The sequence below is a fragment of the Anastrepha ludens genome, chromosome 2 (assembly GCF_028408465.1).
Source record: "Anastrepha ludens isolate Willacy chromosome 2, idAnaLude1.1, whole genome shotgun sequence".
Taxonomy (NCBI): Eukaryota; Metazoa; Arthropoda; class Insecta; order Diptera; family Tephritidae; genus Anastrepha; species Anastrepha ludens.
Window position 1 is genome coordinate 61,587,040 of NC_071498.1, and position 26,159 is coordinate 61,613,198.

Genomic DNA, 26,159 nt, shown 5'->3' on the forward strand with positions numbered 1-26,159 from the left:
GGCAGTCCAATCAAATCGCAAATTAAACATCTTTATTAATTTCACGCACTGTACGCTGAACAATTTACAAAGCTTATTCAATTTTTTCACCAAAATTTAATGATCTTATGCTAATTTTGTCGGCTTAACGAATGAACGTTTACGCTTGTTGCGTTTACGCTGTAATTCCAAATGATGCAGTTGTGAATGGACTTCCGCGAAAATTTCTTTTTGTTCTTCTTCCGGTATCGTAGCACGATATTGTTTCATTATATCGTATTTCTCCCATGGTTTTTCATGTTTTTGTGCCTGACGGCGTTGCTTGTTAGTTATATATTGATCGACATTAGCCACACCTTGCAGATTCTGACGTTCCCACCGTTCTAACCATGGGCGAGGACGTAAAACTACCTTAATATCGTTCACAGGCACTTCGGCGTTCTCATCCAGAAACTCAGATTCCATATTCAAATCAACGGTGCTATATTCTGGCAAAGCATCTCGTAAATATAACAAATGATCGTCTAAACGTTTTTCCAGTCGCAGCACCTCAATTTTGTGTATAGTCGGGTCGTATAACTCGTACCGAACCTCGACACCTTGGTGATCGATAACATTGCGCAATATAAAGCGGTTACGTAGTCCGCAGCGATCCCGGTGTATACAAATGCCTTCAAACGGTAAATAATATAAATATCTTATAGAATTGTCCTTTGTTTCCTCTTACCGACGAAGCGACTGACTTTTCCAGCTGCATGCGGATCGGAGCTCGTCACCGCTAATATTGAGCCAACATAAAATTCTGGGATGTCGATTTTTGTTCGCCGGTCCAGCATGTCCATGCGTTCTAGCTTCTCACGCACTGGATTACGCCATTCCACTTTAGGATCGGGAAGAAATTCTGGGTAAATGAAACGATAATTTGATGGTATCACTGACTTGCGTCCCTCTGCTCCGCCAGGGGCGTTTTGCTGAATCTGTTTCTGTTGGGTTGCTTGAAATTCTTTCCCCTGCGGCTTGGTTGAAAATGTGACTGCATAACAAGTCAATGGGAAAACAATATTACTGTTTATTAAAAAAACTAAGTGAATTTACATACCAATTCTTTTGAAACTACTTCTTTTCATCCAACTAGAGGATAACATGCGAGTTGATATATTCATTTTAGTTAACTTTAAATGGTTCTTATTTTAATTTTATTCTGATCCATTAACTACAATGCATTAAATAAGATGTCAAAGATTACAGCTGTTCGTAATGTGCTATTACAAAATATAGTTGTAATAGATCGGCTATCTCTTGGGAAATGTTGAAACAAACATCTGCATCGTAAAGCAGAAAATGAATAATTCCAAAAACAGAGAAATTTTTTTAAGTAAAGGCACTAAATATCTAAATGCAAAGGCAAATACAACCAAAAATGTGCAGTTTTTCAGAGCTTAGGTTGTAAGCAGAGCTCAACTTGCATTGAAAAACTGGCCCTTTGTAGCCTGGTAAATTAAGTTATTAAATATAAGGAAGCAATTTTTTTCTTCATATATCTCTTGAATGCCATTAATTTATTTCACATCTCTTGTCAGCCTTATTCTCCATCTCTTTTTCTTCCACAAGTTGGCAACGCAATATTTGGATGGGTTAGTGGGAATAAAATGCAGGTGTATGCGTATAGTGGAGGTCTAAGCGTTTCCCCAATTTATTTTGAATTCTATTTGGTTGTACATCAATAAATTCATAAATAACTGATTACTTTAAATACTGTGTGAAATTTTAACATAACATAATTGTTAATGAAAAGTTCGTAACCATTTTTATCGCAAGTTACGTAGTATTGACGACTACATGATGCCCATTCACACGTATGAGCGTACATGTGTAATGCATCTGTGTGGGTTCATAAAATCTTGATGAAAGTATATAAAGAGCGTCATTTCACCAACAGATTTGGCTTCGTGTTGTGCTGCGCGAAGCCTTTTCTGGTGTATATTAACTCCATGTTTGTTGTTATAAGAACATGAAAACCATGCGCTAGGATAATATACATTTAAAACGGTGAACACTGCTCTCGTGTGGTGCAAAGGATGCTTCAAAAATTCTTTGCTTTGTCACAACAACGCCAATTGTAGTGGAAGACGGCAACTACACACGTGTTAGCGCCCTTTTGACACTTATGTGAGTGTAAGCGGGATAGCTAGTCCGTTGGAAAGGTGGGAACTGTCAAAACAGGCAATATTTGCGACAGTAGTTGGAATTTCTTGACACGACTTTCAACGAATCATTCGGAATCATTCGAAGAGTGTAATTTTATGTGAACGGTTGTTAGAATTAATATGTGCGGCAATGTTTAAGTTCTTATTTAAATGAAATATTTCTATCAGTTGTCGCATTTGTAACTACCTCTAACTTGAGTCTGACGTGCATTGAAAATAGTGAAATTGACTCCACATATTGAATGCTTTCTTGCTACCTAGTAATTTATACACTCGTGACGTTCAGGTTGTGTCCCACCACCATCTCTTACTTCTACGCATAGACTTGCGTTGCGAAGTAGATCGCAATACGCTTCTGCTTGCCCCACATACAACAGCATCGTCGCCAATATCTTAAATATCTTTAAACTTACTTACAAAGTTTTATCTTCGCAGCTTAACAGCATTATTGTGTATTTGATACTTTTGGCGAGTGTTGTTTTGTTAGTAGTAACGTGAGTGGACAACAGCCTCAAACTGGCGGAGAGGAAGGTGACATTGACACTATGCCAGACATCTGTGGTAAGTTTGGCCATATTTGAGTTGGTAATTATTGTTGCTTCTCAGAATCACTGATTTTGTCAATTAGACTGCTTCATACAGGCATATGTAAGAGTTTGGTTATGGACAATTTAACATGAGTTAACATAAGGACTCAAGATGTTGTATACGTACACATATGTAATGAACATCGATTTACATACATATGTACATGTGTTGTAACATCATATAATAATAATCAACATAATATTCCCCTTGATAGTTTTTGGACAGACTAAACCTGGCCGTTGCGATTACGGATGCATGTTTGTCCTTTAGCTTTGGTTAGAACAGAGCATACTTGTTACGGGTATGCACTATCGCAATTTGAGACACTATAAATAAAAAATTTCTCGTTTAGTAAAAAGTTATCTTACAAAATATAAAACACATATATATGTATGTATGTATGTACATATCAGAGTTCGAAAATATCTTTGAAGGTTTTTAAAATAACGAATAATTCCAAGAGAAATATTCGAATACTAACTAATTAAAAATTATTACCTATGCTGTTTAGTTGCTTATGATTTATAAAGCATTTACATACAGCCTCCTCAAATACGAATGGAGGAGATATAAACAAAATAATCAGCATAAAAAAGGTCTCTTGAAACTCACTTTGATTTTTTCTAGTGAAACGGTGGGTATTCTTTACATGCTCCCAAATTTTTGTTTTCAGACAAATGCATATTGAACAGGTAGCAGCAGTAGAGCAGAAACAACCGTAGAGATTTTGCTCCTGTCAAACGTCAAAATTTATAAACAAAAATTTGAAAATTTAAATAAAATTTGGCAATTTAGAAACCAAAGGAAGGACAGTCCTTGGCCGAATTCCGATTTTTATTATTTATACATACATATGTCCACTTGTTGTAACGCCTTAATTAATAAGCTGTAATTTTTTTTGGGATATATTTTTATGTTTAAACGGAAAAGAACTCTTACAGTGGGCTTTCAGGTACAGCGGACGCAAATTATACAAGTACACACATTACGAATTCTATTTATTAATAATGAAGCACGACGTACCCGCAAAATCACGGTGGCTACCGTTGGAAATATTGAGGTTTGACTATATACATATATCCACACAAACATATTTTTATGTATGTGTACTTACTTCTCTTCTGCCATTTCAATTCCACAACGAAAACTTTTATATTACGCTTGATTAGCTAGTGAGGACTATCAAATTGTCACCATTTAGTAGCATTTTTGTTATTTTTTCTTAATTATTGAATTTGTTGCAGTTTAAAAAATGTTTTTAACAGTCCTTTATTGTTTTGTCAGAGAAGTACTTTAATATTATCATTGTTACTGTTTACCTAGTGGTCGTAGCCCAAAGGCTTTACCAGAGTATGCTGAAGCTTACCTAACTAAACAGGGTTCAAACAAGCAGTCGTTGCACTCGACGAGCACGTCTCTATTGAGATACTTCATTTATTTAGAATCAACCATTAACACCTATATTATAATAAAAACCTCTCTTCAAATCCAACAGAGAATATCTTTTGCCAACAAGTGTTGCCTTGGAGTGTTCGAGAAAAAGATTCCTCGGATGATTTTTGGACCTTTGCACGTTGGCGTTAGCGTTAGCGAATATCACAGACAAATAATAAAGATCCAGTCGCTTCCTACTCATGGATGCAAACGCTCCAGTTCTGAAGGTATTCGATACGGTACTTGCTGGTGGTAGCAGGGAAATAGTCATACAAAACGTAGAGCGATGCCGCGATGAATGTATTGCCGTATGCATGTAAATCAGCTGTTCTGTATATGTATAGTATGTTGTTTACATTATTTTTGTGCCGTACTAGACATGGAAGCCCGATTCTGTCACTCTCTATACAAATACAGACAATCGACTCGGCTGTAAGTCACATACGTTGCCCAACGGAAGCAACAGACTTATTCTGTCGGGCCAAAAAACCCTTTGACTATTAGCTCAAAAGTTCGAACTGCTTCAAGCTGTTGAGGGTACAAACCTAATATCAATATTATGATAGATTATGTGCACACCTGATATTGATATCAATAACAATGTAGAAAAATAATAGCATAAACAAACTTTTTGTACATCACATACATAACTACATATGAATCTATGTACATATGTTGATAGCTCTCGCATCACGCAACCCAAAAATCTGCCTACATATTTATTTTACTTGAGATTGGAAAACTGCAAACGAACACCCGATATCCTTAATATTTTACATGCTATCACCTTGTATGCGAATTGGCTTTATTTTTGAATCTAGCATTTTGGCGTTAGGCTGGTATTCCCTAAGTACTGCTCATACATAATAGACCCTTTTTGTTTACTTTAAGTATATTTGACTTTACAGATTTTTGCATCCGACCTGTAAAATAGCACTAGGACCTACAGTGACCGACAAAAGTCTACATACACCCCCCATTTCCATTGGATTGAAAAATGTGTTTACACAGTTTTATTTGAAAGCTTTTTATACTCATTATAAACTTAAACAAATCCATACATTAACATAATATAGCAAAGCTATGGCAAAAAAACCAAAAACCAACTTTGACAAAAGTCTGTATGTACACAAGTATCTTACTCCAGTGTGAAAAACTTCACTTAACTCTAAGTAAAACTGCTTCTTAGTATTTAGTTGGTCCACCATTAGCATCAATTACAGCTTGAAGCCGTCGTAGCATCGAGGTGACTAGATTTGTTTACTCTGCAGAAGTTATACTGTTCCGAGCTTCTATTAGTCGTTCTTTGAGTACTGAAGCACTTGAAATCGGATTTTTTCTAATTTTTTCATTCAAAATTTTCCAGACATGTTCAATAACACTAGTCTACAAGGAAAAGTATCCGAAATAATTTAAACTAATATCTGCTTCTCTGTCCATGCAAAATTCGGATTGATAACTAAAATTAATTTATTAGTTTGAGTTTTTACGATAATCGTATCTTTCGTGTTTAATGGAACTAGGCCGACAAAATTTAACCAACATTCAGACCCAGAAACCAGACTATATATTTCCGAAGGTTTATGATGCGCTGAATCCAAATCTGAAAATCGATTAAGATAACATAGACATGATATAGTCGCTTACTAATTTTCTTGGGTTTGAGGGCCTGAAATATATGGATTAATAGTATGTAAATTTGGAGTTTGTGGGAAAGCCTGCTTGCGGTTATGTGGGTTAGCCTGCTCGCGGTATGATAGGGGTGGTTTCTAGGGGTTAGGGCTGTGTGTGACTCGGTACCCAAAGGTTAGATAGTGTAGGGATGTGGTGAGTCAGCACACTTATGGTGTGAGACAAAATTTTAAGAAAAATAAGACTCAATTCAAGAAAATTAGTAATCGAATATATCATGTCTATGTTATCTTAATCGATTTTCAGGTGTAGGAAAATTTCGAAACATGAAAATTTCAAAATGCGATATCTCTGCGAAAAAAAATGATATTTGAGCAAACAAAACGCCATTTGAAAAAAGAAGGATTGTATTTAAAGATGCCATCCTTTAATTTTGGTGAAAGAAAACATCTGCAAGGCTACATAACCTCAAATATGGGCAAAAATGGGGTTTTTTGCACTTTTAGGTTAGGATATCTCGAAAACCAGAGCTGATAGAGCAATTCTGAGGCCAGATTTGGATTCAGCGCATCATAAGCCTTCGGAAATATATAGTCTGGTTTCTGGGTCTGAATGTTGGTTAAATTTTGTCGGCTTGTGTAATTGGAGCATGGTATAGCAGCCAATCTTTCACAATGTGTGCTGTGCGCTTTGGATCGTTATTCTGTTGAAAGACCCAACCTGGACCAAGCTCCAAATCATCCACCGAAGATTTCAGATTGACTTCCAATAGTGATTTGTATTTATAACGATCCATATTACCTTCATTAAATACTAATCTTCCTACTCCAGATGCAGCAACAGCTCCCCAAACCATTACATTGCCGCCACCATGCTTCACTGTTGATACCAAATTCTTCGGACTCAGTGCAGGTTTTTTTTTCCTCCACACTTTTGCTCTTTCATCGCTACCGAATATATTAAACTTCGACTCATCTGTAAACAAAACTTTTTGCCAAAAATCCATCCCCTTTTCCCTGTGTGCTTTGGCGAACTCCAGGCGAAGTTTACGGGTTTTTTTCAATAATAAGAGGCTTTTTTCGTGGTGTTCTACTATGAAAGCCGTTTTTGTTCAGAGCTCTTTGAATTGTTCTTGGATGAACACACTTGTTGGATGAGCTTGATATATCCTCGGCCAATTTCGGAGCAGAAACTTTTGGATTTTTGTCCTTTTCTTTTAGAATCAAGCTGCAGATTGAAATTTTGACACCCAAACCACCAAATTTACAAAAAAAAGTGTAAAGGTACAACATACTACTGCTATCGCCTTGTATGGATTCACCTTGAATAAAACGAAACATCCAACTGCTGCAAATACAAAAAATTACAGCAACTGTAAGTAAATGTACACTATAACCGATTGCAGATCGGATGCACAAGAATGTAGCAAATGTTATTTGGCTAAATAAAAAGTTGTCTTCGGTTTTAATACAAAGCGTAAAAATGGAAAAGTGAAAACCGAACCGAAATTCGTTGAGCGGAGCGATGCCGTCGCAATATTTCGTCCAGTTGAACATAACCAAAGAAAAATTTGCATCAAAAGCGAAGTGATTAATCTCTAAATTTTTCGATTAATTCAGATTATCAAAATTTTAAATATCTTTTTTGAAATATGCAAGGCATTTCTGGAAGTGAGGTAACGTTTGCGAAGAAGATTTGTTTACGTTTCACTGAGAACTGATTTTGTCGCCGGCGGCACAGCAAAATTAAAAAACAAATCTAAAAACGACGGACGTCGTCAGGCGAACTTCGTCATCGCTCTGGTTGTGTGCAGTCTCATGTACTATAGTGTATTTTAATTTTGATAGGGAAGTTCCGGCCAACGAAAATCGCTCAGCTGTTTGATTTTGTTTATAAGTTGTCGAATAGTCAGGTCAAAACTATTTTTTTATTGTTAAAGTACGAAAAATACTACACATGACCAGAGATCATATTACCCATAAACTCGTCGTACTCTTACTAATAAATAAATATATATATGCCTTCTCCGCGTTTTCATTCCATTTAATTGTATTTGATAATTTTTTTCTTGTTTGCATTTACATATGTACATATTGACAATGCCAAATGCAAAACTTGATTTTTTCTGAATATTTTTGGTCTTGAGTTGTGACCCTGTAGAGGTTAATGGGAGAAGATATGCGCATATGTAGAATTGTACATACATATATACGGTAGTGCCCAATAAAATAGAGCGACATACTGGTTGATGTTTTTACTTTACTTTGTAATGCCGACCTTACGAGTATAAGCTGCAGCCGGATTCCAGTACTCTATCACAAAATTTCGAAAAATGTCAGAAATTCCAAGTGCTAAAAATCATCTGAATGCTACGGGATTTTTCTAAAATGCGAATCGGGTTTTTTTATTGCCAAAAAATTGAACAAAAAAATCGAATACTTTCTCCGCCGCAGAGAAATCCCAATTTTTATTTACATTAATTTTATTCAGCTAGTTTTCTGTAAATATTATCCAGCAGCGAATTTCTGGCGAATTGCTACTTGATCTCTCTCGAATAGACAAATATTCAAAATATAGTATATATCTTCCATACCTAAATTCTTTATACATATATTCTTTTTATGAAACTAAATTAAATTTCCTTATTTTAATGTTTTAATTGTAAGTAGCTGCGTTCAATTAGTAGATTTTCGTGTTGCTAAACATTTTTCTAGTAGAAACTCGGTTTTCCCTCAAAATGGAATGCCTCTCACAGTTTCAACTACTTGGCAAAGTGGGATATGGTCGTTTCTGCCACCAATCCTCGGAGACTCCAATACACCTTCTCCTTGAATGTGGTGCTATGAGCAGAGAAGGTTGAGACATTTCGGCCAATTGCAGCCAGAAGAAAGGCAAATACGCTCGGCCCAACTCAGCTCTATCTTAAGTTTAATAAGAAAACCGGGTTTGTTGGATGAGGTACTGTAATAAATAGAGGGCATAAAAGATCATGAGATCAAAGCGCAAACTTCAAAACTATCTATCTAACTTTGGCGAATGCATTATTTGTTTTATTTTTGCATATGAATTTTGTGAATGTTAAGAAAGAATCGTATGGTCCCTTTCACAATAATTTCTGTACAAAACAAAAATCAAGGCGTATCTATAGAAGATGGTGTGATTAGAGATGTTGATTGCTTGGCTTCAAATCGCCTTTAATTTTGAAATGTCAATAAAACGGAATGACGAAAGTTGTTGTTGTGCTGATTTTATCTATTTGTCATTCATTCCATTCTTCTATTCTCTTACCCTTGACAGTTCTAATTTAAAAAAATGTTGTTGTTACTCGAATACTACCTTGAATAGATTCGCCTTGACAAAAATAGTACAATCATTTGCATATGTATTAGTAAATAAAAACTTTTATGTATTAGTTTCATAATCTCTTTCAACATTTTAGTGTTGTAATTATAAAAATAAAAACTGAAATCCACAAACACAGATATATTTTCTTAAGAGTGGCTCTATATCATCACACACCACTGTATCTCTTGCAGCTAATGCTTGTGCAAATATATACAGCGAAAATACATATTCTTATCAAATTTTGATATTTTTGTTTTGCATTTGGGTCGTACGTTACAAGTGAAATTTTTTCTTTACAAAAACAAGATTATTTCTGTAATAATGACCGTAATGAGTTTTATTTAATATGCATATTTACTTTACTTCGTATTTTGTTACAAATAATAATTACTTATTTATTTTTTATTTACATGCCGCTTGCTCGGAACTCAAAATGTTATTTCGTTTAGTCAGAGGCAAAAGATTTTTAGTGAAATATGAATTCAATCTTCACTTAGGCTTCTCTGGTCGTATTTGTACGTGTTTTTTGCGCCTCTTAAAAAAAAAAAACATTTTAAATTTTATCTTAATGCGAGCGCATAATTAATAAAGTTGAAGTTCAATAGCATAACAAAAATTAGACGACTTCCATGTAAGTAAGTCAGGTCTTATTGTTCTTGGGATCAAGCGAATAAAATGAATGAAAATTTAGAATTTTACACTTTGACTAGGCTCAAGTAAACTAAGTTGCAAAAAATCTGTTTTTACGTTACCAGAATGACTCGGGTTTTCCCGACCAAGGGTTGCCGCCCCAGTAAACTAGCCCCATCTAACCGTACCTTACCGGTATTGACGGAGGACTCAAACTTCTACGAATAAAAGAGTTTTGAAAAGTTGCAATTTTTCGAATTGTTGTTTTGCTTGCTAAAGTTGTCGTAGTTCTACAATACTCTGTTTTTGGCCTAACAACACTTCTATCAAATTTTAGGGCTACTTGAGGGTGAAGGTCCGCAAATTGAAGATATTAGAATTGTGTTTAGACTCGTCGTTTTTGAGATTCATCGACAGAGTATTTTCAAAAGGTCCAGTGAACAAAATCAGTTGTTCTTTACCGTACCCACGACAGTTGGTTCAGTTTTTGGTTCGAGTTCCAGCTCTTTTTGCATTTGTTTGAGTTATAAGAAGTCAATGCAGAAAAAAAGTTGTGAAAAAAGCGGGTATTCATTCAGCTACCGCAAATGAAATGCATATACAAGATGGCGCAAAATTAATCATCAATTTTTGTTTTTGAGTAACTTTTTTAGCAAATAAGAAAAATTATATTTCACTTATTTTGACATCTTGCTTTTCAGTTTGTATACTGCAGCTGTTGTAGGAGCATAAACCCCCATACATTTTCACAAGCGTCGAGTATGATTGACATACCTACGTCGCTATTTGTAAAAATATAATTCATTTTTCGCCACTTTGTATATTTCCTTCATTTAAATTAAAATGTTGGTCGCACATTAATATTTTGCATAACTCGCTCACTCATAAGTACACAGTAAATACATATGGACGCATTTCTTTATTTACGTTGAATATACCCTGCAGGAAATATCACTGATTTTCAGATGTTTGAGCTTCTATCAATTTTGAAAGCTCCTCTAGATTAAATCTTATATATTTTCTTATTCTTATTTTATGGTATAAACTTTGAATCTTCCATCTATCACATTCGTCAACTCCTATTTTCGTACAGGGCAAGTGTATACAAAAATATTGCATGTACGTATGCACATAAATATGCACTACTTGCACAAATGTATGTACACACGTTTGTCAATAACTAGAAGAGTTAATGCTATTTTGGCGGTCAACAAACCAACAATGCGATTACAACCAGCAACCATCATTTGGTTCAAAACAAAAACTACTTTCACTTTTATGTTGTGGTTCGGTTTATTTCTTCACTGATGAATTTGTTAAGCGCTTGCTTTTCGCTGTGGCTTCTCTGTTGTCTTGATTTTGGAGTGCATAACTACCATGGTTTTTTAAGACAAAATTTCTTTATTTACGTTTCGTTTATTTGTAAATTTTTTTCTTTACTTAACTTCAACTTGCATAATAATACGTGTACTCTGGAAATATGTACATATGTACATATGTATCAACTGGGTCTGGATGAGGTACTGTGATGAGTAGAGGGCACAAAAGACCATGAGGTCGAATTGCAAACCTTATAAAAAATTTAAAAATGGATGTATGCAAATATCATCCACTTTACATTTTTTTATTTAATTGATTCTTGACTACCCCGCTTATAGGGCAAATTTGATGTTTCTTGAAGCCTAGTCGAATTTAATTAAATTAATCACTAGTTGCAAAATGCCACACTGGTGATACCTGAGAATAATTAATTAATTCGAATACGCATAATGCGCATGGGTGTCAAACGTGTTTGAACATGCTAAGTTCAAAGAGTAATGAAAGTTTCTCGAATGGAAATCTAAACAATGCATGCACAGATAGAGTAGAAACGGTCTTCACACCCAGCTCACTCTTTTCGTTATCCGTTATTCATTGTTCGATTAGTTTAGCCACGCATTTTGTTTTCGTAGTTAAGGGGTTATGTGCGTTTGAAAATTTCAAAAAATCGATTTTTTTTTGTCTCATTAAATAGTACAGTATGTTTAAAATACTCGCCTAAAATTTTAAGTCAATCCGAGTAAAATTCTAAGAGATAGACCCTTCAGAAGTTCCGCCCATTAGGCCACGTCAGTTAAGCGCTTCGCAGGTATACTCCATTTTTTAAGTCGGTGGACACGATATCTCGAAAAGTTATGAAGCGATTTAGTTCAAATTTTGTACAAATCTTTGAAATAACATTATCTAGTTATTGCTCGAAGGATTTTTTTTTTTAATTACAACTATTTTTTTTGAGCCAATGTATGTCGAAAGTTTCACTAAAAAATGTGTTTTTTCGTTCAAAGCCTGTCAAAAATTCAAATTTTGATTTTTTTTCCTTTGTACAACAACGATATTTAGCCATGTACTAACGAAATCCGTTTGGTTTTTTGATTTTAGATGAACCAATAATGAGTTATGCTGTCCACGGCAAGAGCATTTTTTTTAGACGTGAAGGAAGATGAGGAACCAACGGCTGAGTTTTCGAAATTTTTTAATAAAAATTTCACAAAATACTGTTTATATAGATATGTATCTTAGATATAGTGAATTGTTTAAATAAAATATATGATTTTATATACCAAAAAATAAATAGATAAAATCTTCTTTTTTTCAACCTCTGAAACCTACCTAACCCCTTAACACGAGCAAACTGCATGTCATAGCCTATCGAAATACCATAACAATGAACATCAATTGAATCAAATTCGTATTTTACCTTCTAAGGCTCAAAAAAATTGTGGTTTGTTGCTTAAGTCTTTTGTTTTTATTCAGCTTAAACCATTCATAATCATATGTATGCATACAGTTATGTGCAAAAATTTTAACAACTTTTTCCGTTGAGCCTTAAATGCAGTTTTTTTTAAATATACTCTTTTAAATTATTCAGTATTTAAATTTGTAATTTTGCTTTGAAATTCCTTAAAGGTTGATAACTTGAAATGGGCTTGTAGAAACCCAAGCACTTTTTTTGTGATAATTTTTTTTGCGCCTTAAATTTTTTCTCGCTTGGAAAATTCTGCATATTTATCATGGCTTATTGTTGTTGTTGTAGCAGTTTTCCATGACTTGTATTCTAAATCGCATTTCAAAAGTTAAATGCTTAATATTGGTTAGACTGAAGAAACGACATGTCTTTGAAGGCGGTTAGAAAAAAAGGATAATTTGATAAAAAAATAGGTTTGTGCGCTGCTAGACCTAGTTTTGGGTAAATGTTTATATCTCAATAACGCATTTAAAATAATTAAAACTCGACTTGGTGCGTGCGTCAGTTACGTGCAACATGAATATTACTGAGGTCGGATAAAACCATGCCCACTTTTTATATATTATGTTTCAATTTCCGTTCGTCCGTCTGATGTTACAAGCTGAAACTCTCATGGTTAGCGAGTTTGTTTGATTTCAAATATTATGTTATGTAAAGTTCGGTTCGGACATCAAAATCAAAAGTAATATATTTTTTAATCAAATTTAATATTTTTTATGCAATATTTTTTAATCAAAATTATTTTTTTTTATACAATATTTTTTTACCGAAATTAATATTTTTATAAAATCAACAAAACTTCATTGCCTAATTTTTTCACCATGCAAAATTTTATGAAATTTAGTATTTTGTTCAATATCTTCCGGCTTGTTTAGCAACTTTGTGCGGTTGGACCATAAATCTTTTCATTTAGACTTACATGCTGGCGAAATATTTTGTCATTCCTCTTGCAGTCCGAAAGTTAATTTACTCCATGAGGAGATTCAGCTTAGTTAGCAAGCTGGTTTTTGTTTAACGTAACACCAACAATTTTCCATTGGATTTGAATTCGTACACTACGTTGGCCAGCGCATGACTTCAAATTATTGCTTGTTGTTTCGTTCGTTTACAATTTTTGCCATGTGCTTCGGGTCGTCATCGATCATGTTGGAATATGGTATCGCACAAAATTTTCGCCCATTTTTTCAATTGTCACCTGAATAAGCATACAAATAATCCTAATATGCATTATCCCATTTAATTTAACAAAACAACCAAAACCATTAAAGGACCGGCAACCCATTTCACGGGAGATTGAAGGATCATGTTCCCTTTGCCTAAAACCATGACGGCCTATCGAATTGAAACCGATTCATGCTCATCGCCAAATTACTTAAAAACCCGTAAACAAAACTGGATTTGCGTAAAAAAAATGCAAAACCAAATTCAACTTGCCGAATTTTGATTGCAAGAAGTCCCAGAATCGCATTTTTTAAAGCTTCAAAAAATCAAAATGTTTTTTTTTTTTGGAGTTTGGCTTTTCCTTCTTCATAAAAGACTTCAATCCAACGACTTTTAGTGCTCTTTAACGTGGTTTGTAATAGGACTATCAATAAGTTCGTGCGGTTTTTTTTCGAAATTTGAAACTTTATTGACGTAAAATGGTTACAAATTTAATATTCAAAATATTGTCCATCGCTTACTACTACTTTTTCCCATCTTTCTGGCAATTCACGGATTCCCTTTGTGAAAAATTCGGTCGGTTTTGCCGCAATCCACGAATCGATCCATTTTTTGACTTCATCGTAATTACGGAAGTGCTGGTCAGCCAGGCCATGTTGCATCGATCGGAAGAGATAGTAATCGGATGGCGCAAGGTCTGGACTATACGGCGGGTGGGGTAGGACATCCCATTTGAGCGTTTCTAAGTATGTTTTGACCACTTGTGCAACATGTGGCCGAGCATTGTCATGTTGCAAAATAACTTTGTCGTGTCTATCGGCGTATTGCGGCCGTTTTTCTCGCAGTGCTCGGCTCAAACGCATCAATTGTCGTCGGTAGACATCCCCCGTAATCGTTTCATTCGGTTTCAGTAGCTCATAATACACAACACCCAGCTGGTCCCACCAGATACACAGCATAACCTTCAGGCCATGAATATTCTGCGCCGACGTCGATGTTGAAGCATGGCCAGGGTATCCATACGTTGCCCGACGTTTTGGATTGTCGTAATGGACCCACTTTTCATCGCCAGTCACAATTCGATGCAAAAAACCCTTTCTTTTGTGCCGTTGAAGCAGTTGTTCGCATGCCATAAAACGGCGTTCAACGTCTCTTGGCTTCATTTCATACGGCACCCAATGGCCTACCTTTCGGATCATTCCCATGGCTTTTAAACGTTTGGAAATGGTTGATTGATCAACTCCCAAAGTTTATGCAACCTCTTCTTGCGTTTGAGCCGGATCTTGATCGAGCAATTCCTCCAATTCGGTATCCATGAACTTTGGCGGCGCACCCTCGCGTTCTTCGTCTTCCAAGCCAAAATCACCACTTTTAAAGCGTGCAAACCACTTCTGGCACATTCGCTCAGATAGAGCATGCTCACCATAAACTTCCACCAAGATACGATGACTTTCGGCTGCTTTTTGTTCATATTAAAATAATGAAGAAGAATTCCCCGCAAAAACACATTATTTGGCACGAAATTCGACATTTTCAAGTGTGGTAAAAATATTGTTGTTTACGCTTCAAATAAAAAACTTATACTGACGTTTGTGCCTTACGACAGTAGCTCTCCAATGAATGTTTGGAAATGTGGATCGATGGAATAATAATCAAGTTACGCCATCTGTTGTAAAACCGCACGAACTTATTCATAGTCCTATTACAATAATACATAGTAGCTTTTTTACAGCTTTTTAGTAACGAATAGTCGCCCAAGATTTCGCTTCTGAGGTGGCGTAATCTTTCATGGTCCGAATTTGAGCTTGTTGAGTTTATTCGAATTGCAATTCTTAATTCTGATTACACATTTTTGTCCAATTTGCTATAACTTTTCAATGTCTCGGCTTGATTTAATTTCCTTGGCACGATAAGTAACTTCTTTACTAATGGCGAAGCTAAGAGCTTTCACTGTCACTGCTGCATCGCCTAGAACGTGTTCGAATAATTACTAAAATAATTTGCTTCCGTGTTACCATAGCGATAGAGAAGTAAAGTACCGCTATAAGAACATTTTTTATTTTGGTGCAAAATCGAGCCCATGCGGTACAGATATGTATGTATGTATTTACTTTACAGAAAAAGAGAAGGGCGAATGGTATACAGAAAGGTTTAAGCTCAAATCTAATGCATTATAAATATTTGCATATTGTAGAACATGGCAATAAATGTTTTTTTCTGCTAATTTTAACACACATGTACTGGGACGGGCGGTCTTGATATCATTAAACCGTGTTGTTTAACTTTTGCTCAATAATGTATGTGCTGTATCCATGTGATACACATATCTACACATATACGAGAATCTGCTTATAATTTTTAATCCATTTCGTTTGTTGTTTTTAGCTAAAAGTCTACTACGCTGTCATTGAAGATGTAATCACCAATGTGCGTGACGCCTTTCTCGACGAGGGTGTCGACGAACAGGTTCTACAGGAAATGAAACAAAATTGGCGGTCGAAATTGATGGCGAGCAAAGCGGTGGAAATCAATACTGAACCACAAGAGTCACAACCACCACCTATTGTAGCCAACAATCCAAAGGTGAGATGGTTTTGCAATTTTTAAGACGATGTTTTTTTTTTAAATATCTAGTTGAATATAAATTTTAATGACGGGTTAGTTATCTACATCAATTTATTTGTTTTGTTAATTGAATTTAGTTAGACTCTAAAATCGAAATACTCCATAAATTTCAGTTAGCTTTTTCATTCATACTCAATTCAAATGAAGAACTAGATGGAGGATTTATGCACTTATTAGACGATTAAAAGTTTAAAGAATTGAATATTCATGTATGCAGATATGGGCATAGAAATAGCAGCTAACTACAGTTTGCATTAATAAAAGGCAACAGAAAAGTTTATTATTTGTGAACTTTAAAAACTTGAACTAATTTGGTAGATGTGTAGGCCAAATTCTTTACTCAATAATCCACTATAAAGTGTGCTGGACTCTCTCAGTTCTGTTTTACAACCATTGTTCGTTCCTCTTCTAAACTTCACCATCACAGGAAATAGAGCGACTGGTAATTTCACTGTAGGATTCTTATAAAATATGTGATGAAATACTGTGAACAATGGTGAATGTGCGAAAATCTTTGAAGATGAGGTTAGGTGTGAATATTAAAAAGCTATAGAATTTAATTTACTATTGCACTCAATGTTAAAATGTATTGAAGACAAGAGTAAATTAAATTCTATAGCTTTTTAAAAATGATTAACAAAAAATTTGCAATTTTATACACCCGTCAGAAAGACGGATTTCAATAAAAAAAAATGGTATACAGTCGATGACCATAAATCTAATATTAAGTATGTAATGAATTGTTAAAATTTTCTCTTGATATTTTGAAGTGAGTTTTGACATAATTTTTTTATTACAAATTTGTTGGTTGACAAGAACTCTACTTGTGGATTCTACTGCGAATAAAAAAAATAATTTAAATAAAAAAAAAATAATAAGAAATAAGTTACTCAAAGGAGATACCACATTGACATTGCCAGATCTGATTATTCTAATGAAAAAAAATGTTACAGGATTACCAAAATTATTTATTTTATTCGAATTTTAACAAAAAAAAATAATTAGTAGGGAATCATTCCGTTCTTGGTGATAAGAGAGAGTTTTTGTTGCGGATTATTCCATCGAATGATGCAAAAGGGTTAAATGCAAAAATCTTACAGCCCTATTTAAATAAATACACTTGTCCTCACATAATTAAGTCACTTTGTACTTTTACAAAATTTTTTTCGTTCATCGTTATAAAAATATAATTTATTACAAAGGCCTTATTAATCAAATCAAAGTTCCAAACTTTGAACAAAACTAAAAAATTTCAAAACAATGTTCACTAAAATGTTCAACCTTTTAATTCGAATCTTTAGAAATTACTGAGTGAGCAGGCTCGTTGAATTTTAATACAAGGGGCGCAAAATTAATCATCCATATCCCTATTTTCCCCCATTGCTTGTCCGTTTCTATACTGCAGCTGTCTAGTTCACAAGAGTCAAATATGATTGACGTACAACACCATTTGCAAAAATTATACATTTTCACCGCCTTATTAAGTATAAAATAAAAAAAAAATAAATAAGTATGAAGACATATATAAAAAAATAATCATGAATATAAATAAATAATAATAATAATATAAAAATTTGAAAAATGTACCTTCATCAAAGAAAAACTGTAAAATGTACCAAATTTTCTCTTTGTTAACTTCCAGTGTTAACACCCTGTAACTCACACCTGAATGGATCAAACAGCAAAAGAATTTTTTTAGTGTGAAATGTCGACTTGACAAAGAGCATAAACTTTAAATTATTTGATCGATACTTGACCAGATTTCGATCACTACAGCCATCTACTGAGAAAATATTCGATTTCTTTTTCCCCAAACTAATATACTTACGAGTATAATAATGTGCAAAAAAAAATCACAAATCAGTCCAATTTTTAAGCGACTTTAAACTTACATTTATTGTACTAAAGTTTAATGCGCTGTTTTTTTTAAGATTATGATTAAAAAGTTGAAAATTGATGACAATTTTCTGAAATTTGTTAAATTTTTGTGAATTTTGTACTAAGTTTGGAACTTTTATTTATAAGGTTTTTGTTATACTATGAATAATATTATTTTATAAAAAATTAAGAATAAGTTACCATGAAAAGTATTGCGAATATTGTAAAAAGGTAAAGTTACTTGATTATGACCACAAGTGTAGCTATAATAAACTTTGAAGCATTCGTAATGTATCTGTGTTAATAGGCTATAATAAACCCGAAATGATAACCGCCCCTGATAATTTTTACTTAGTTAAAGTATTAAATCAAACACTCAATTGATACACAGATGTATATGTGTGTATATGTACGTATTATATCTCTTTCTCCCCATTTTACAAACATTTTTTAAAACTGGATATTAATAATAATCGAAAAATCAACGCAAAAAATCATCATTAACACTTGAATTTTATTATTTTCCAACAATTATAACTACAACGACAACAAAAACATATGTTATTTGCAACACTTTATTGGATGCTACGAAAATTGATCCATTGATATAACTTATATTCACGTAGCCATCAAAGGTAATTGAGTCTTTCAATTTATTGTTGTTGTATGTATATATGTGTAATATGTAAACACATTTCTTAGCCCCAAACTTATGTTAACATTCCCAATTTTGACTAACTAATCTATGTATAAAATACCACTCAATAAAATATGTAGCAACACGTATTTCCTACTAAGCAAGTGTTGAATTTTGTCTATCTTTAGAATCATAAAAATTCCTCCAAACACTATTCCTATCCATCATCTTCTAACTACTGACTTACTATGAAAAATTTCATAAAAATTAAAATTAAAACTTGATCTAAACCAATAATTGCAGGCTGCTGTTGCCAAAGCTAAAAAAGCAGCCGCTGCAGCTGCTGCTGCTGCCGCCCAACAAAATAGTAATAACAATGCATCGAGTAGTGGCATCGGAGCTGGAGCTTCGAACGCCTCTATCGATATGAAGCCAAATATTTCACAACTACAAACGAATGTGACAAATGGTGGTGGTACTCTAACGACGACCACTGGTGGCTCTGGTGGCCCCACAACATCAGCCGCAGCCAACAGCGCGGCCGCAATGAATGGTGCTGTCAAGCAGGAAATATTAAAGTCAGCAACTGCACAGAGTGGCTCAGCGGCCAATAACTTACAGAAATCGAATGTGATTGGCGGTTCGTCGCAAGCGACAGGGCCTGTGGCATCATCGTCGGGCCTTGGTGGTGCTGCTAGTAACTCACAACAACAATCTGCAAATTCAACAATACCGATCGTTGCCACACTTGATCCAAATCGTATTATGCCTGTAAATGTGAGTACTTAATAAATGGCGCAAAGGGCTAAAAAGTGTGACAATACAAATATATGTGTGTGTGTATATTCACGTACATATGTTTGCATATATCATAGATTAATTACCTCAGTAAACACGAGTTTGAATGCGTATACAATTTTTATGTTCAATTTCAGATCACATTACCTGCTCAAACTGGCTCCATGAGTACGGAATCTCGCGTGCTCACCATACATGTTCCAGCTTCGGCGCTACAAGATAATCAGCTGACACAGATATTGACCGCGCACTTAATTTCGTCCATAATGTCGCTGCCAACCACATTGGCCTCCTCTGTGCTGCAGCAGCACGTGAATGCGGCGCTCATAAATAGCAATATGCAGAGTAAGTACAGATCAGTTCCAAATGATTTTTGCTTTTTAACAATTTGAAATGTAATATTTGTGCTTACTTTATATTTATTAACTTCATACATTTTTCAGAAAGCTTTAATGCAACAAAACAGCTAGATGGCGCAGTAGACACTTCGGACGAAGATGAAAGTGAAGAGAGTGATGACAATATGGACAATGATGATGATGATGATCTAGATAAGGACGATGATGAGGATGCTGAGAATGATGGTGGTGCTGAAGAAGAGCCCCTTAACAGCGATGACGATGTGACCGACGAGGACGCCAGTGATGTATTCGAAACGGACAATGTTATCGTTTGTCAGTATGATAAGGTAATGCAAATTCAAGGGTTATATTTTATATTTGATAAAGTTTGATAAGCAGGCACGCACTTAACAAAATATTTAGCTTATCTAAGCTTACTTAAGCCATGTTTGCATTATTTCACGAGGGAAACATTTTGTTACATTGCTTTCCAGAATTTTCTAAAGCGTTAGTTTTTGTAATATTTATTTAAAATGCTTAGTTAGCCTGTAAAGAAGTAGTGGATACAAATCTATGTTGTGATGTGGGAAAATCTGTTTAGTTTTCGCAGTAGTAAAAATTATTGTGGTGCCCATCTTAAAACCTTTATCAGAGCGATACCTATATCTGCCTAAATTGTTTAGTTCACACCAGCCATATGGGCCGTATATAAGTCTGAGTCATTCCGCTAATACAGACTCGACTGACACAGTGGAGGTAGTCACACATGTAGAAAGACCATATGCATTATTACCGTTGAACAATTTTAAAAGATCGCAAAAAAGGATCACAGCGGAGAAAAGGTATATCTGTTTTACGGCGTAATGGTAATCCTCCGGGAGTATTTCTGTCATAAAGAGCTCCTCATAAAAAAAATCGTCTGCTGTTCGGAGGCGGTGTAAAACTGTAAGTCAAGAAGTAAGACTAAAAATCTGAGCTATATATTCTAAGATTTGTTTAACTCCAAAAATGAGGTAGTTATGTATATTTCAACGAACAGACAACTCACGTGGTATACTTAATTATGTATATACAGTATTCGGCAGGTTAAGTGCTATCGGGTCAAAAACAGACCATACATTTTTTGTGTGAAACTATTTTTTTCTTGATTTGATGTGAGAGTAATATAAAAATTCGGATTCACTTCATGGATTATTGGCTTTAGGTGCTTAGAAAACCAGTTGCAGGCTGCCCGTAAGTGATTTCGCAATATTTGGACTCATTCACATTTTACCGCTTTTCTCAGAGTGTTTATACTGGCATATTTTTTTCTCTCACCTTGTTCTCCAAAATGAGCCAAATGGAGAGGCCATCAGAGGTGTATTGTGTTTTAGCCATTATTCATTCACAAGTGCTTGGTGAGACGGTGCTGAGGCTTGTTGGAACATCCACGATCAACAAACGAAATTTTTGCATGCACACGACTCTAGAGTAGCTACCAAAACATTTTCCAGACTCAATGAAAACGATATTAGAGCATCCATCGACGATTACTGCTGCCCACAACACTACTGGAAAGTTACTACGAGCAGCCACTAGAAGGTTCAGATTATTGTATGGACGTTCGGTCAAAGAAACGTGATCAGTTCCTAAGTTTATGAATTGTTAAATTGGAAAATTTTTCTTGTCAGAGAGCACAATATTCGGAAATTTGCCACTTTCGAGCAAGTGCACTTTGCTCTTATGAGGGGAATTATTTTTTTTTTTTTTTGCTTTGGTGCATGTTTGCGTGCTTTTGGAACTTGTAAGGCTTAAACTTAAGCTCATCTTTGAGTATACGTCAAAAGATCCCTTCCGATATCTTTATAGCTGTAGTCATTTGATTCCCACTATTCGAGGATCTCGCTCGAGCCGTTTCTTCACTTTCCGAACCACATTAGGTGATATTGCCGTTTTTGTAAGCTTTGTTGTAAGCTTTAATGGTGCGATACACAAATATTTTAGTCATGTTACTTATCTCCCGAGCAGCAGCGCAAATGTTACTCATTCACACCATTCCGTTTCTAATAATTCTTATACTCAAAATTGATCACTCAAATACTTTTAATATAAAAAATGGCATCACAATAAATTGGATGTAAATATTATGAGTTAAGTTAACAACAGTTAACACGCATTAATCCTTGGGGGAAAAAATGTTAACAGCGAAAAATCGAATTTAAGCAATAAAAAAACGGGAAAGTAAGAGAAGTCTGTACAATTATTGAAAATAAATCAAAATGCATTGGAAAATAAATACAAAAAAAAAAACAAATTATCGTGGTTCATATTTTTCACACAAAATGAAGCTATTTTGACACAAGGGGCTGATGCGTATTAATTTGCCGTACATTGTGATTGAGGTTCATATCTTATCATTACTTTTTTATTTATAATATGTATTTTATGCTTTCGCTTTCGTATCTTTCAATTACTGAATTATATATCTGTTAAGTTTATGTATATTAGGGTGGGTCAATTTTTTTCTTAGCAGATTCGGATTCTACATGTTTATATTTCAAAGATTAAAAGTTCACTGCCGCATAGCTAGTCATTTACGAGGCCCCTTAATTTTAAAAGAAGATATTTTTAATTTATGTGAAGTTAATAAGAAAATATTGACTGAAGTATTGTGAATGTTATTTGTTTTCGTTTTTTAATACAAGTTTGTACTGAAAATTTGTTTGTATATTACAAATAATTTATTTTTGGTATCTACTTTTTATTTAAAGAACCCCATGCTGGCGCTTCAATGCTAATAAAATATCACTTTTTTAATATTATAATGAAAAAAAATTGACTGTATGTAATTTTTTATGTGTAAATCAAATTGAAGTTTTCAGAAAACCATAAATAATTAAATTTTACATTACTTTAAATTTTTTTAAATTAAATTTTTCGAAAGTTTACATTTTTTTCTAAAAAATAAAAAATTTAAAGAATTAATAGAATTCCTAAAATATTAAAAAATCCTAAAAACAAAAATTAAAGAAATAATTTTAAAAATTCTAAAAACAAAAATTAAAGAAACATTTAAAAAATCCTTAAACAAGCATTAAAGAAAAAAATTAGAAAAAGTAAATGAAAAATAAAAAAAGAAATAAAATAAAAAATAAAATAAAAAAAGAAATAAAATAAAGAAAAGAAATAAATTAAAAAAAAAGAAATAAATAAAAAAATAAAAAAAGGAATAAAATAAAAAAAGAAATAAAATGAAAAATTAAAAGAAAAATTTAAAAAAAAATTTTTAAAAAATTAAGTAAAAAATAAAATAAAAAATACAAAAAATTAAAAAAAAATTAAAAAAATATTAACTAAAAACTTAAGCAAAAAAGTGTAAATAAAAAATTAATGGACTATGAATAAGTTCGTTACGGTTTTACAACAGATGGCGTAACTTGATTATTATTCCATCGATCCACATTTCCAAACATTCATTGGAGAGCTACTGTCGTAAGGCACAAACGTCAGTATAAGTTTTTTATTTGAAGCGTAAACAACAATATTTTTACCACACTTGAAAATGTCGAATTTCGTGCCAAATAATGTGTTTTTGCGGGGAATTCTTCTTCATTATTTTAATATGAAGAAAAAAGCAGCCGAAAGTCATCGTATCTTGGTGGAAGTTTATGGTGAGCATGCTCTATCTGAGCGAACGTGCCAGAAGTGGTTTGCACGCTTTAAAAGTGGTGATTTTGGCTTGGAAGACGAAGAACGCGAGGGTGCGCCGCCAAAGTTCATGGATACCGAATTGGAGGAATTGCTCGATCAAGATCCGGCTCAAACGCAAGAAGAGGTTGCAAAAACTTTGGGAGTTGATCAATCAACCATTTCCAAACGTTTAAAAGCCATGGGAATGATCCGAAAGGTAGGCCATTGGGTGCCGTATGAATTGAAGCCAAGAGACGTTGAACGCCGTTTTATGGCATGCGAACAACTGCTTCAACGGCACAAAAGAAAGGGTTTTTTGCATCGAATTGTGACTGGCGATGAAAAGTGGGTCCATTACGACAATCCAAAACGTCGGGCAACGTATGGATACCCTGGCCATGCTTCAACATCGACGTCGGCGCAGAATATTCATGGCCTGAAGGTTATGCTGTGTATCTGGTGGGACCAGCTGGGTGTTGTGTATTATGAGCTACTGAAACCGAATGAAACGATTACGGGGGATGTCTACCGACGACAATTGATGCGTTTGAGCCGAGCACTGCGAGAAAAACGGCCGCAATACGCCGATAGACACGACAAAGTTATTTTGCAACATGACAATGCTCGGCCACATGTTGCACAAGTGGTCAAAACATACTTAGAAACGCTCAAATGGGATGTCCTACCCCACCCGCCGTATAGTCCAGACCTTGCGCCATCCGATTACTATCTCTTCCGATCGATGCAACATGGCCTGGCTGACCAGCACTTCCGTAATTACGATGAAGTCAAAAAATGGATCGATTCGTGGATTGCGGCAAAACCGACCGAATTTTTCACAAAGGGAATCCGTGAATTGCCAGAAAGATGGGAAAAAGTAGTAGTAAGCGATGGACAATATTTTGAATATTAAATTTGTAACCATTTTACGTCAATAAAGTTTCAAATTTCGAAAAAAAAAACCGCACGAACTTATTCATAGTCCAATAAATAAAAAAAATTAATTAATTTTTTTTATTTTTTAACAAAACTATTTGTTTTTTAAATGAGTGTTAAATTTTTTTCTAAGCATTAATTTTTTTTACCATTAAAATCATTTAATTTAAAATTTTTTTTAGTTAAAGATCTTTTTTACTTTCAACAGGAGATGTATTTTTCTGCTTTCTATATAACTCCCTCTCAATATTCCTATACTTCAATCTTAAAGTTTTTTTTAGAATTAAAAATATTATTTAATAATAAAATTATTTTAGTTTAAAATCCTTTTTACTTTTAATAGGAGGTGTATTTTTCCACTTTCTATTTTCACGCCATAACTCCCTCTAAATATTTCTATTACTTAAAGATAGCTTGTTTAAAGCATTCTGAGGGTGGAAGCTCAAAATTGACTTTAGAGCAAATACTCTAAATTTTCTTTTTTCTTAGAGTTTCATTTAAATTCCGAATCTGCTAGGAACAATTTTCCCACAAATTGACCCACCCTAATATAAAGTATGTACATACATATGTATATATTTTTATTATACAAGAATAATATTTAGATATTTTCTTTTTTTCATCTAAACCAGATTACACGTTCACGCAACAAATGGAAATTTTATCTTAAGGATGGTATTATGAATATTGGTGGAAAGGATTACGTTTTCCAAAAGTCCAATGGAGATGCCGAGTGGTAAAAACAGCACCAGTGCCGATATATTTCTTAGAAATATCTTCGTTACAATCCCAATTTTGTTTCTACATAAAATGCGTAGAAGCTATTTGTACGTGCTAAAAGACAACAATGATAAAGTTTCATCTTAATTTTCTTTATTCGTGCTATGTATTGTAATAGTACGATTATTTCTGTTTCCTGCAGTTTAATAGTAAATGCGCTGGTTAACAGATTTTCGCCATATGCAAGTAATCATGAACATCCACATTCTTGTATTTACCTTTATTTTCAATGCCTGACATTTTGATCGGCAACCAATCAACGAGAACAAAAAAAGGGGTTCATGCGTGCATTTGGCTTGAGCTAAACCTCCAGTTTAAAAACACTTTGTCCCTTGCCAAACATACTTCTAAACACATACATACATATGCATACAAATAGCTATAAACATTATTTACATATTTTTGGTGCATTGGTAGAATACCTGATTGCGAATTGAAGAAAGTGAAAGTGCATTGATTACAACTGCAAAAGCAGCATAAATATTTTTTACAAAAGATATGTTATAAAATGCCAAAACAAAAAATGTTAGAAAGAAAACACATTTATACACAAAAACTCTAATTATTACAAAAAAGCGGACACACACATTATATTTAAACTGGTCCAAGAAGAAGACGAAAAAAAACAAAACAAAAAAAACTGAGCACAGTTATTGTGTTGTATTATATTAACTAAAAATATTCTAGTGTACATTATTATTTAATAAAAATTTTAAATTCAATTATGTAACATA

The 26,159-nt window shown here is 34.0% G+C and overlaps 2 protein-coding genes across 5 annotated transcripts; one reads left to right on the top strand and one right to left on the bottom strand.

The window, feature by feature from the left end:
* Window positions 1-10: 10 nt before the first annotated feature.
* On the bottom strand, window positions 11-1,235 carry LOC128871605 (39S ribosomal protein L19, mitochondrial). Its single transcript, XM_054113474.1, has 3 exons — window positions 1,079-1,235; window positions 707-1,012; window positions 11-650 (listed from the first exon to the last, which is right to left on the bottom strand). Exons 1-3 carry the CDS (start codon window positions 1,140-1,142, stop codon window positions 106-108), a joined length of 915 nt encoding a protein of 304 aa, XP_053969449.1. The 5' UTR covers window positions 1,143-1,235; the 3' UTR covers window positions 11-105.
* Window positions 1,236-1,755: 520 nt separating this feature from the next.
* Window positions 1,756-26,159, top strand: LOC128871609 (transcription initiation factor IIA subunit 1). Of its 4 annotated transcripts, none has more exons than XM_054113479.1 (8): window positions 1,756-1,773; window positions 2,622-2,747; window positions 16,147-16,344; window positions 18,891-18,899; window positions 19,205-19,678; window positions 19,837-20,044; window positions 20,143-20,387; window positions 25,278-26,159. In XM_054113479.1, the coding sequence occupies exons 3-8, from the start codon at window positions 16,240-16,242 to the stop codon at window positions 25,383-25,385; spliced, it is 1,149 nt and encodes a 382-aa protein (XP_053969454.1). In that variant the 5' UTR covers window positions 1,756-1,773; window positions 2,622-2,747; window positions 16,147-16,239; the 3' UTR covers window positions 25,386-26,159. The 4 variants fall into 4 exon arrangements, with proteins under 4 accessions (XP_053969454.1, XP_053969453.1, XP_053969455.1 ...); XM_054113478.1 differs by lacking the exon at window positions 1,756-1,773 and adding an exon at window positions 1,927-2,183; XM_054113480.1 differs by lacking the exon at window positions 1,756-1,773 and adding an exon at window positions 1,927-2,148.

What these genes read in the sequence shown, in the direction of transcription:
- LOC128871605 (XM_054113474.1), bottom strand. Translation starts at nt 1,142, where the DNA reads ATGAATATATCAACTCGCATGTTATCCTCTAGTTGGATGAAAAGAAGT. An exon ending in AAGTAGTTTCAAAAGAATTG is followed by an intron (nt 1,013 to 1,078) that starts GTATGTAAATTC and finishes CTTGTTATGCAG; the next exon opens with TCACATTTTCAACCAAGCCG. An exon ending in AAAAGTCAGTCGCTTCGTCG is followed by an intron (nt 651 to 706) that starts GTAAGAGGAAAC and finishes TACCGTTTGAAG; the next exon opens with GCATTTGTATACACCGGGAT.
- LOC128871609 (XM_054113479.1), top strand. Translation starts at nt 16,240, where the DNA reads ATGAAACAAAATTGGCGGTCGAAATTGATGGCGAGCAAAGCGGTGGAA. An exon ending in ATCGTATTATGCCTGTAAAT is followed by an intron (nt 19,679 to 19,836) that starts GTGAGTACTTAA and finishes GTTCAATTTCAG; the next exon opens with ATCACATTACCTGCTCAAAC. An exon ending in TCGTTTGTCAGTATGATAAG is followed by an intron (nt 20,388 to 25,277) that starts GTAATGCAAATT and finishes CATCTAAACCAG; the next exon opens with ATTACACGTTCACGCAACAA.